The sequence below is a fragment of the Tursiops truncatus genome, chromosome 12 (assembly GCF_011762595.2).
Source record: "Tursiops truncatus isolate mTurTru1 chromosome 12, mTurTru1.mat.Y, whole genome shotgun sequence".
NCBI classification, from domain to species: domain Eukaryota; kingdom Metazoa; phylum Chordata; class Mammalia; order Artiodactyla; family Delphinidae; genus Tursiops; species Tursiops truncatus.
In genome coordinates this window covers 53,642,982-53,656,371 of record NC_047045.1, presented here as the reverse complement: position 1 = coordinate 53,656,371, position 13,390 = coordinate 53,642,982, and the positions used below count along the sequence as shown (strand labels likewise).

The following is a 13,390-nucleotide window of genomic DNA, read 5'->3' as shown; positions in this document are numbered from 1 at the left end:
CTAGAAGCTAAATACATTAAGACGATCCAAAATTATTTTTGAAAGAGAAATACAGTTAAATACAGAAATACAGTTAAAATACAGTTGAATGAAAGAAGAAAATACCAATCACCCATTTTACCCCCATTCAGAGAGAAACAATGTTTGCATTCTGGTAAATATACTTCCAACAGCTCTCCTTCTTTTACACAAAGATGGAATTGTAGTCTATACACTATTGTCAACCTGCTTTTCTACTGTAATAATATTTTGTGAAAATTTCCCACGGCATTAACTGTTTTTCTTCATCATTAAAAAACGGTGGGAATTCCCTGGTGGTCCAGTGGTTAAGAATCTGCCTTTCAATGCAGGGGACGCGCTTTTGATCCCTCCTCGGGGAACTAAGATCCCACATGCCATGTAGCAACTAAGCCTGCGCACTCTGGAGCCCGCGTGCCACAACTAGAGAGCCCGCATGCCGCAACTAAGATTCAATGCAGCCAAATAAATAAATATTAATAAGTAAATAATTATGTTAAAAAAACATATTGAGAGCAAAAAAAATGGCACATAGTATTCCATTTAAAGTTATTTATGTTATTTTAATTTTTCCACTATTTTAAACATGCAATGATAGTCGCTGTGGTCAAATCCACTACGCTCATGATCATTTCCTTAGGGTAAGCTTCTGCAAACAGAATTGTTGGGGAAAAGGGTGTGCAAAAGTAAAGCTCTTGATAAAAATGGCCAAACTGCCTTTCAAAAAGATCCGACCACATTCCTCCTATCAGTGTTTTTCCCTTGCACTCTCCCCAGTTCACTTCTAATTTGATTTTTCAAAATCACTAACCCTATTTAGTCTAATCTGTTGTCCTTCCCTTGGCCCCAACCACATTCGAGTGTTTCTCTAAAAGTGAGATTTCTCATAATACAAATGTGATATCACACGACGGACTGAGCAGGAAACAAGATTTGCAAGATGCAGACCACTATAGTCATAAGAGGACTAGACTTTCAGCTGGAACAAATACAGCAGGTTCTGTCAAACAGCTGCTTCACTTAGTGACTAGAATGGATTACAATATACTGTGTTAATGGGAGGGCTGGAGCTGTGAGGAAAAGGAAAGAGGTTCCCTTGAGCGAAACCCAGCCCGTTAGCAGGGCCTGGGGGGTGTGGAAATGGGGAGACGTTGGTCAGAGTACAAACATCCAGCGATAAGATGAATAGGTTCTGAGGATCTAATGAACAGCATGGTGATCACAGTTAAATACTGTATGCTATACTTAAAAGTTGTTAAGAGAGCACCTCTTAAATGTTCTTACCACATAAAAGAAATGGTAATTATGTGACCAGATGAAGGTGTTAGTGAATGCTAGGGTGGTAATCATTTTGCAATATATCTATGTATCAAATTAACACATTGTATACATTAACCTTACACAATTTTATGTCAATTATATCTCAGTAAAGCTGGAAAAAAGAATTATGATGCCTTTTTATATTCCTACTTACTGTCATGTTTACAATCATTATTATGTATTTTTAATTTTATGTTTTATTAGTTGCAATACTGACCACCAATTCTTTTATAAAATGACTTTTTAAGGACTTCCCTGGTTAAGAATGAGCTTGCCAATGCAGGGGACATGGGTTCCATCCCTGGTCCGGGAGGATCCTACATGCCTTGGAGCAACTAAGCCCGTGCGCCACAACTACTGAAGTCCGCGCACTCTAGGGCCCACATGTTGCAACTACTGAGCCCACATGCTGCAACTACTGAAGCCCACGCACCTAGAGCCTCAATCCACAAGAGAAGCCACTGCAATGAGAAGCCCTTGCACCGCAACGAAGAGTAGCCCCTGCTCACCACAACTAGAGAAAGGCCGCACGCAGCAAGAAGACCCAACACAGCCAAAAATAATAAATAAATAAATAAATGACTTTTTCATTCTTGAGGACATTTTGACATGTGTCTCAGAAAAAAACATCACTCCCTCTCAGTAACTTTATTTTAAGAAAGGTATGATACAAAAGGTATGTTTCCTAAAACTTTAGTATGTCTGAGGATGTCCTGTTGTCTTTGAGTCTGAAAAACAACTTTTACTTCACAATTCTGAAGGAGATTTAATTCCCCTGGTGTTCACTGCTGTGGAGAAGTCTGTGCCTCTCTTCTCTGCTCCTTTGTAGGGAACATTTTGTTAAGTTTTTTGTGGTTTTTTTTCTTTTTGCCTGTTTGTTTTTTTGTTTGTTTTTACCATTTATCCATAACCTGTAAACATTTGCCACATTTAAGTGCAGAGTTTTCCCCTTAATTTTGCTTAAATATGATGAGCTGTTCTGATTTTAGAAGTCAGGTACGAGTTTCAGCTCATGAAAGCATTCTTCTTATCTTACACTATGTCTCATTAGTGCTTCTATTCCCATTGTTCTGACCTCCTCACCAAGAACACCATTGATTCCTAGGTCCTTTACTTACGCCTCCCACATCTGTCATCTTCTCTCTTAACGCTTGCATTCTTTCTGTGATGATCCTTTGCATTCTGGGGGCACTTGTCAGATTGGACCTGTTCACCACCTAGGCTTTCATGGTATGACTTCACTTTAAACATTAGTCTGACTTCCTTGATGGCCCCAAGAAGCACAAGCCTAATTATTTCCATCCTAATAATTTCGATTTATTTTATACCCAAGTCCCTGAAGTCTTTATACACTGCTTGATTAAAAAAATATATGAATAAGGTTCTTAATATCCTCTTTCCACATCAAAGTCCATTTTTTTGTTTGTTTGTTTGTTTTTGTTTTTGTTTTTTGCGGTACGCGGGCCTCTCACCTTTGCGGCCTCTCCCGTTGCGGAGCACAGGCTCCGGACACGCAGGCTCAGCGGCCATGGCTCACGGGCCCAGCCGCTCCGCGGCATGTGGGATCCTCCAGGACCGGGGCACGAACCCACGTCCCCTGCATCGGCAGGCGGACCCTCAACCACTGCGCCACCAGGGAAGCCCCAAAGTCCATTTTAATCCTTTAATTTGAGCTCTAAAGCACTAGAATGATCATTACTTTTGAACAGAAGAGTCATGCTATTGTATGTTTGTGGTTTGACCTATTTATGTTTAGGAATTAATTTATCAGAATAGCACATCTTTGGCTTTCTGAACTTGCTAAGTGAAACAAAGATAAGCAACAGATAGGAAATCTTCACACATGTGGTTAAAAAATACCCTAAGGGCTTCCCTGGTGGCGCAGTGATTGAGAGTCCGCCTGCCGGTGCAGGGGACACGGGTTTGTGCCCCGGTCCGGGAGGATCCCACACGCCGCGGAGCGGTTGGTACCGTGAGCTATGGCCGCTGAGCCTGCGCGTCCGGAGCCTGTGCTCCGCAACGGCAGAGGCCACAACAGTGAGAGACCCACGTACCAAAAAAAAAAAAAAAAATACCCTAAGAAAAAGTAATCTGTATGAGGAAAAGTGTCAGGGTTGCCATCATGAGAAGTAATTCAATAGTTGGTTACTTTCATCCTGTAGCAAACCCCAAAAATGTTTAACAAAGGAAAAGTGGAGAATTTCATTTATTTTACTCTTGTTAAGTTCCTTTTGAACTCAGGAGGAAAAACTACGATGTGAAATGATTTAGACACTGCAGATTTATTATTGAAAAGCTAAATTCATTCTTTACACTGCAGAGGTTTTCTCTAAATAAATCTTTATTGCAATAACCACAAAACTGACCAAACTCTTACCTAAGTGCTTTCTGTTTGTTAAAATAACCTCCCAATTCTCTTACAATAACTACTTTACTACCCAGGATTCTTAGTATTAACCTTTTATATTAAAACACTACAAAAACATAGTGATATATTTAGTTCCAATTTAGGCTTGCCTCCTGTATTTATAAAATTTCTCTATCTCTTTCAGGTCTTACATCTATATATCTGTGTTTCAGTTAAAGAATTTCCCACTGAGACATTATCCACATTTGTAAAATTCCCATTCCTATATCCACTTCCACAGAAGCAAAGATGTGTACCATTCTAAGATTAAGGAATAATGTATTCCTTTAATGTAAGAGAACTTTGAGACATAATTCATGCAACTTAATATATTTTGATATTGTAATATGGACCAAACATCTTTTGAAACATATGTAAACATTCCTACTACTTGTGTCGAACTTAACTATAACTTAATAGCTAATTTTGAAAAATATATTAACATTGTTAAAATAGAAAATTATAAAAATATATTGTTATCAAACAATTCCTTAAGGGTTTATATAAATAAATAGAATAAGTGAATAAGGAGCCCTATATATCAGTAAATACAAGTGCAAGCATAGAAGGGTTGAGTTCACTTATGTTAGAAGCTTTTGCATGGATGCTTACCGTGTGCCCCGTGCTACAATAGGTGCTGGATCTAGATTTATCTGATGCCATCTGCCTCGATGTAATTAGTCCACTTCCTTTCTCCTACTTCCCCTCTCAAAAACAAAACACTTTTGGAATTGGCACCATTTTGTTACAAGGCAATTCCAGTGACTCAGTCTTTCCATAACATCTTTTATCAGTATCTTAGCTGTAGTGTTCTCCGAAGTGGTAGGAGAGAGTAATGAATTACTACCCAAGGCTTACATGAGGCACAGATAAATCTAATTTAATAAATAAAAAACATTATTTTGTCTAAATATGCTTCCTGAAATCAGGTAGGTAATGTTACAGATGTGGAAATAGATACCTACAGAAAGTAATCACTTTCTTTTATATTGATGATAGAACTTTGCTTTTGTCTAATGTTCTTTTTCTAAAGCCCTTGGGTTTGCTCTATTACATTATTCAGTTCTCTATAATTTTCTGATTAATATTAAAAATAAATTTAAACTGTGTAATGTGCAAGAGCATAAAGAGAACAAAACTCCTTTGCAATTTCTGTACCCAGAGAAAACAATAATCAACATATTGTTGTAGATCCTTTCAGTCTGTTTTTCTATAAGTTATCATTTATCATCCATTAACTTTTTATTTATTTATTTTTGGCTGTGTTGGGTCTTTGTTGCTGTGCGCGGGCTTTCTCTAGCTGTGGCGAGCGGGGGCTACTCCTCTTTGCGGTGCATGGGCTTCTCATTGCAGTGGCTTCTCTTGTTGTGGAGCACAGGCTCTAGGTGTGCGGGCTTCAGTACTTGTGGCTCGCGGGCTCAGTAATTGTGTCTCGTGCGCTCTAGAGCGCAGGCTCAGTAGTTGTGGCGCACGGGCTTAGTTGCTCCGAGGCATGTGGGATCTTCCTGGACCAGGGCTCGAACCCATGTCCCCTGCATTGGCAGGCAGATTCTTTACCACTGCACCACCGGGCAAGTCCCTCCATTAACTTTTTGTTTTGACTTTCTGTGCGTTCCCTGGATTACTTCTTTTACACATATTTACCTCACACCTTTAAGTAGCAATTTCCAGGCCTTTCACCTAAAATCCAGGTCCCTCTAGACAAATCCATTTGGTACCTCTAAAATACCTCCAAACACAAATTCATTATTTTCCTTCTTTCTTCTTGAGTTTTCCAGTTTGTCAGTTCTTGACGCTGTTCTTTTTCTCCCTCACACACTTCATTGGTCACCAAATACTGCTGTTTCTATGAGCAAAATCTCTCCTTAGGGTGCTGTTTCTCTTCTGCCCCAGTCTCCAACCTGCCTTCAGGCTCACTTCCATCCATTGTCCTTAGATTTATCCTCTTAAAACAGACAGTTAATGGAGTTCCCCCAGCGGCTTCCCACTGATACAGGATAAAGTCCAAATCCTTAATGTGGCTGACAAGATCCTCCCATTTTAGCATCTCTCCTCCCCAGACTAGAGCCACCAAAAGAACTTGGACTAGAATTACTTTTGACTTGAGGTCTAATACTCCACCTAGTGGTATGAGACAACATTCTGGGATGGGAACCTAGGAAATATGCCACGTCAGCCCTATGAGATCAAGCAAACCTGCCAACACAGCTGTCTGTCAGCTAGAGTCAGATGCGAAAAGGGACAAGCAACCCTGGGACTCAATGGCCCACCTGGTAGTTTTCTATAAGCACTGGATCCTCCTGAGAAAATGCCTCAAACCTCCAAACCGTTGTTATCATTGCCATTCTTGAGAGAAAATGAAAAGCTACGATGGCATCTCTTTACTTAACTGTCACCAAATAAAATCACAGGATAATTCTGACTCAACTATTGTAATGTTGCCTACATCCTTCCAGAATTTTCATGAAACTCAAACGAATCACAGTATTCATTCATCTATGTACATGTCACCCACTCAATGCACATTTAAAGAGCACCTGTAATGCAGATACTACACAAAGCTAAAATACGGGGTCCAAGCCAAAGCAGCCTGTAAACAGTAGAGCAGATAAATAAATCCAGGATGACAATGCAGAAGGGAAGTCTAACCTGTCCAGGGACAGGGAGGGCTTCCTGGAAGAAAAGATGACTGAGGGGATTTGGTGAAGCCTAGTAAGAGTTAGTTAGGTAAAGAGCAGAGTGAAGGGTATTGTTTCACATTCAAAGTGTTACACATGCAACAGAGTGCAGCACGTTAAAAATCTATCCCAAAGCAGCATCTGCAGTTAGTGCAGCATCATGAAAAAAGAAATCTCAATGGATAGGACTCTATCAACCTCCTTCAGGGAAACCCTACAGAGCAAAATGTCTCCATTTAAAAATACGTCTTAAGGGCTTCCCTAGTGGCGCAGTGGTTGAGAGTCTGGCTGCCGATGCAGGGGACACGGGTTCGTGACCCGGTCCGGGAAGATCCCACATGCCGCAGAGCAGCTGGGCCCGTCAGCCATGGCCGCTGAGCCTGCGCGTCCAGAGCCTGTGCTCCGCAACGGGAGAGGCCACAGCAGTGAGAGCCCCGCGTACAGCAAAAAAAAAAAAAAAATACTTCTTAAGCAGCAGCATTTAAAGTAGCATGAGAAGAGACAGTATTTTAAACTGTACAACTGTAAAAACCACACATTTTCAAATGTCCAATGTGTATACTGTAAAAGATGTGAAATGCAATTTTCCTTACTCCTCTTTCCCTTTTAGGGATAATACTCAACACTTAAAATTTTAAGAGGAAGTTTATTAATCACACAGAAGTCTCTTTCTATAGGTTGACAGTTACAGCTTTTTATAAAATGCTGAATGGCTTCAGATTAAAAGCATCCATGAAGCTATGTAATATATGACATAATCACGGGAACCCACTGGAATACTACAAACCACAGGCTTTCCACTGCAGATACCTCATCTGCCTCTGTTGGAGCAATGTCAGCAAAACCTCATTTATAACCATCCCAATGGCAGCCCACCTTTATCTTTGATGAGCACTAGTAGAGAGTTACATTAACACAGAGACGAGATCTGTCCCCCGATAACTTTGGCATCAACTGGGACCAAGCTTGGGACCCTGTGGACCAAGTGCCTGCCACCAGCCCAGGTTTCATATACTGGACTGCAGTTTGTTCTCAGAGACCTCAGTCTTCTGTCTCTGAGCCTAGCAATCTCAAGTACACTGTAACCCGTGTGCCACATCAAGTTTCATCTCCTGGTTCCCTTTCTTTGCACTCTTTTTATTTTTTTGGCTGCGCTGGGTCTTCGTTGCTGCGAGCGGGGGCTACTCTTCGTTGTGGTGCGCAACCTTCTCATTATGGTGGCTTCTCTTGTTGTGGAGCATGGGCTCTAGGTACACAGGCTTCAGTAGTTGTGGCCCACGGGCTCAGTAGTTGTGGCTTGTGGGCTCTAGCGCACAGGCTCAGTAGTTGTGGTGCATGGGCTTAGTTGCTCCGCGGCATGTGGGATCCTCCTGGACCAGGGTTTGAACCCACGTCCCCTGCACTGGCAGGCGGATTCTTAACCACTGCACCACCAGGGAAGTCCCTTTGCATTCTCTTTTGAACATACTCCAGGCCTGCATGTGATAGGAGCAGTAGGTATGAGATGGATGGTAAAGTAAAGCAGGATCATCACCTCCATCGTGCTAGACAAGCCACCTGTGCTAATGCAGCTGCAGATGCAATGACTATCCTCAGAAACTACATGATATTGTGGACTCATCTTAAGATTCCCCTCAGCTACAACTCTCAAGTCATCATCATCGTGGTCTTTTTTTTTTTTTAACCAATGGATGCTAGGCCATTTCTCCTCCATTTCCTATTGCCTAGGAAACAGTGCAGGCATTTCTATCAAGATTTTTATGGACATGTCTATAAATATTAAGAAAAATATTCCTCATACAAGAAAAGTGACCATTCATTTAATAAATATTTATGAGCAGACACAATGTGCTAGACACTGTGTTAGATGTTGGGAACATAAAATTAAACAAGACACACCAACATTATTCAATTGTCATTCCCTTTAAACAAGATTATATATATATTTTATATATATATATATCTTTACAAAATATTTATATATATTTATATAAATATAAATTATTATATAATTGTCATTCCCTTTACACATTATATATTATATATATACACACACACATAGTAGCTGCTCAATAAACTGTTACTATTATTATTATATATTATGACCAGTTACAAATTATTTTTTAAAAACTATTACAGATTTTTTAAATGAAAATACTGCAAAGTTGCCACCAATACTCACCAATACTATAATATCTCTTTAGTTCTGTACGCCTGATCTCCTTTAACTGATTACTTTTTCTCTTTTTTTTCTCATCAGTAATATATTCCTCTTCCACAGCAATGTTGCACATGTCTTGTTCTAAAATGACTGTACTAGCATCTTCTTTTCCAGAATGAGTCCTTGTAGCCATAGCTGAGGCTGTCTCTGCATTTTGTTTGGCTTGCTTTTTCTTTTTCAATCTAGGGATGAGAAAAAAAAAAAAAGGAAAAACATTGGAGAAATAATTTGCTAAGAGAAATCATATTAATTTCATGCTACTGGGCTTTGAGAAACTAATTAATTGATATTGAAAAGTCTTTATATTACTGCTAATTACACTTTCCTGTTATTATTTTTTCTTTTTTAATCACTTAAAAATTCTTATGTGGAGATCTGTGGCCTTTCCTCAATTTTATATCCTCCACACTTATGTCTCAAAAAAAATCACTGGGAAATGCTTTAGACCTGAGGAAATACTAGATTCTTCTATAGGCTATAAAATGTTGGGTATTTTTAATCAAGATATGCAGCTACCCTACTACAATGCCATGTTTAGTGTGTTACATTTTTTTAAAAGTGTTTCTGGTTTCAAGGGTACCTTTGGACTGATGGGCAAGCACATTTATAAAAACAAATCCTTTATAATTGGCTCACACACTGAGTAGAAAGGTTTGGCAAGGTATGAACTGGTTCAGGTCTAAGTAATTCCTTTCCTTTACACATGATAGTAGTAGTGAAGAAAGAGCTGCATTTCCTGAGATAGAAAATGCCACAATGACAACATATAGTTGTTATGATTACTAATATAATAGCTGACTGATACATTAGTTAACATATTTGATGTTTTCAATTCTTCATTCCTAAGTCAAAGACGTATAACAGAAGAAGTTTATAATAATTCACTGAAATCCAGTAACTCAAAATATTTTCCAGTTGATGTATCACTCTGGTTAACTGACGTGTCACTCTGTACTCACTAGTCCTTCGTAAGAATGTTTTTACCACCCCAGAATGTAAAGAATAAGGGCCTTGGCCTCTACTATGTGTGGCAGTCTGGTCATATATAAACATTTTTAAAATTAGGACCATTTTCCCCCTTCTATCTAGACACAGTTGGCTTTCTCACACACATGTCTATTTCCTTTGCTCTCTTGAGCATCTATACAATTTGATGCTGGGCAATGGATGAAATGTTTTGGGAGAAAAAGGAGATAACTGTAGGATCAAACAGGGACTAAGGTTTGATTTTATGCTGATTTGCTCTGCAATGTTGGAAAAATTAACAGTCTAAAGAGGTCCCTCACTGAGGCTTAGCTATCTAATGGGGTCTTTTATTAGGATCAATTGAAAAAATATGTATCAACAGTAAAATACAAACCAACAGAAACAGTAGAATATACCCAAATGCAATCATAGAACTATATAGAACATGAGAACTAAGCATGGTATAGTTCATGCTTAGTTCAAAAAGTTCATGTTATAGTTCAAAAACTCAGCTTTTGAGATAAAGATACCATACCATGTTCTAACAAAACATTTCAACTAAGCTGTTATTCACTGAGCAGCCAAGTTCTTATATTTTCATTAGCTAATAAATGAGTATATGGCCTAGGAGAAAGGAGAGCTGGAAAAAAGTCATAAATGAATATATTGCCCATCTCTTAGCTTAGCTCTCTCTTTAGGTTTACTTGTTAAAAAAACAAATAAGAACACAAACTAAAAAAAATTGGAAATTCATAAGAAGGAATTATATCCAGGAAGCATGGTTTTATTTTCTATCCTCAGATTTTAAACTGTTTTTTTCCGGTAAAAGAGTAGGTGGCTCTTTGCAAAGGCGTGTCAGATAATGCTCCTAATAAAACAAGTTCTCTCTCGATCAAGATTTCTGTATGAGGCTGAAATTAATATGCAGTAACCTGGATATCACACAGAGATCAGCTCTTTGCTTCGGGAGGTCTATGCAAAGAACTGATCTCTGTATCCAGAAGGACATGCTGATCTTGTTCTGATATACTGGTTTAACAAAAACATGCTTGAGGTGTACATTACTGCCCACTTCCCAAAATGATTCTTCCAGGGAGGAGAGAAAAGAGACTTCAAAAATTAGTTCTATGCAGACTGAGATATGTTGCTGCTTCTTAATCTCCTGAATTTTTCTACTGTAAGTTAATTTAAATGTCCTTATTTCACTGTTCCCACTATAATTAAATTCACTCAGATCTAGGGCACATGTTTTGATGAACAGCAGCACTGTCGGAGACATCTCATTAGAGGCTGATTTTCACACGCAGAAATAACAAAATGGGATACATTGTTTCACTCATTTTCCCCCCTTTCCACACAGACCATTATTGTCAACCCATATAGCCAAACATAGTTGTTATTTCAGAAAGGGAAAAAAAAAAAAGCTAGATAATAGCAATACCAAACTTGTTTAACAGAAGACAGAGTACAATTTAACACTTCAGTAATTTTACAATCAGCTACATCTTTTGTTTTGACTAGAGAACTCATGAGAATTTGTTTCTCTGGAGGTTATCAATATGAGGGGAACATTCTGATCTTGTAACTGGAAATCAGATGTGAGTTCTGGAAGCCCTCTGTAAAATCCTTCCCCAAAGCATGGAAATACATTGTTAATACTTTTCTAAGGGGGGATAACTGCCAATCTGATAAATGTGGTATAGTTAATGCTCTTCAAACATTCCTTTTTAGGGCTTTTATCTTTTAAGCCTTCCTTTGTTTTTTTTTTGTTTTTTTTGCGGTACGCGGGCCTCTCACCGTCGTCGTGTTCTTTGCGGAGCACAGGCTCCATACGAGCAGGCTCAGCGGCCATGGCTCACGGGCCCAGCCGCTCCGTGGCATGTGGTATCCTCCCAGACCGGGGCACGAACCCGTGTCCCCTGCATCGGCAGGCGGACTCTCAACCACTGCGCCACCAGGGAAGCCCAAGCCTTCCCTTTTGTTCTTCGAATCAGCATCATTCTAAGACATTCTCACAAAAGGGTTTTATTACTAAATTAAGATAACTGAAAACAAAAAGTTACATAAGAAAATAAACTCCCTTTATTTCACCAAAGCTTTTTTAATGGCCCCAAATGTACACATTTATATGGTGGACTAAAAAAATTACCTGGGGCTTCCCTGGTGTCACAGTGGTTAAGAACCCACCTGCCAATGCAGGGGACATGGGTTCGAGCCCTGGTCCAGGAAGATCCCACATGCTGCGGAGCAACTAAGTCCGTGCACCACAACTACTGAGTCTGCGCTCTAGAGTCTGCGAGCCACAACTACTGAGCCCACGTGCCACAACTACTGAAGCCCGCACACCTAGAGCCCGTGCTCCACAACAAGAGAAGCCACCGCAGTGAGAAGCCTGCGCACCACAACGAAGAGTAGCCCCCGCTTGCCGCAACTAGAGAAAGCCCGCACAGAGCAACAAAGACCCAATGCAACCAAAATTAATTAATTAAAAAAAAAAATTACCTGGCAAGTCATCTTAAACAGATGAGTGATTGAAAATGGTGAGACATATTTAACATTTGATTGCTGTGAATCCAAAAAAACCCCGAAAAACCAAAAAACTAAAAAACAATAAACCTTTTGTGATGCTCATTTCTTTTTAAAAAATAGATCACAATTTCATAAAACAAGTGTTTACTACACAATCTCCTCTCACTACTGTAACCAAGCCCTGTCAATTCTATTTCCTAAATCTCTCCCTCTCAAATACACCTCTTTTTCTTGGTCTCTGCTCCCATGGAATGATTTCAGGCTTTCATCATCTCTCTGACTGAACTATTTTTTTACAATATAATTTATTGTTCTTTGTTTTATTATGAAAATAATATGTGTTCATACTAGGAAATTTTGAAAATGCAGAAAAATAAAACTAACACTTAAATCAAATGAAATGCTAACACTAAGAGGCAATCACTGTTTGGGGGAGAAAATGTAAAGGGAGGGGCAATTACACTAGTCAGACCTTCCCCAAGAGCAGAAGAATGAGGCAGTGTGGCTCACCATCGTGATTCTGAGCTGCTTATACGTGCCTTTCCATAAAGGATATTAAAGGACTATATAAGATAAACAAGGACCTACTGTCTTGTACAGGGAACTATACTCAATATCTTGTAATAACCTATAATGGAAAAAATCTGGAAAAGAATATATAAGTATGTATGTACGTATAACTGAATCTGTTGTACACTTGAAACACAACATTGTAAATTAACAATACTCCAATTTAAAAAAAAGGAATACTAAAGGACTTATTTTGGAATCTCTTGGCTCTTTTTACATTAAAATTGTGTGCACTTGTAAGACATATGCACACCTCACTTTTTCCCCTACTCGTATCCTAATCCAGAGATAGCAGACTATAGAAATAAATAACGTGTTACTGCTAAAGAAAGCATTCTTTAGTAGCTCAGTGAAAACTGTTTTCCTATGAAGCTTTTTCCTTTACTAAAGGAAATAAGTTTAGAGCACTGGCGGCCATCAAAGACAAGGGCCTGGAGCAAGTTCCTTTCTTTGTCTCTGCAGAGGTCTTCCCTGTTGCTTGCTGACCGCCAGTGGAATGTAACACAAAAAGGCACCAAATGCAGAGAGGAGCTTTTCATTAGCACTAGAGTGAAAGCTTCATGAGGGCAGGGATTTGTTTAGGTTCTGTTAATGCCAGAGTCCCAGGGCCTGTGCATGGTACACATTAGCTATTCAATAAATACTTCTTGAAAAAATAAATAGATAAATGAGGTTACGTTC

At 39.2% G+C, this 13,390-nt stretch overlaps 1 protein-coding gene across 5 annotated transcripts in view; it reads right to left on the bottom strand.

Moving 5' to 3' along the window:
• NCOA7 (nuclear receptor coactivator 7) overlaps window positions 1–13,390 on the bottom strand; it is a 143,831-nt gene that overhangs the window by 69,153 nt on the left and 61,288 nt on the right. For all 5 annotated transcript variants that reach the window (XM_019951689.3, XM_033867683.2, XM_073789564.1 and 2 more), the window contains one exon: window positions 8,606–8,826. In XM_019951689.3, coding sequence (XP_019807248.1) covers window positions 8,606–8,826 — 221 coding nt within the window. The remainder of the gene's footprint in view (window positions 1–8,605; window positions 8,827–13,390) is intronic.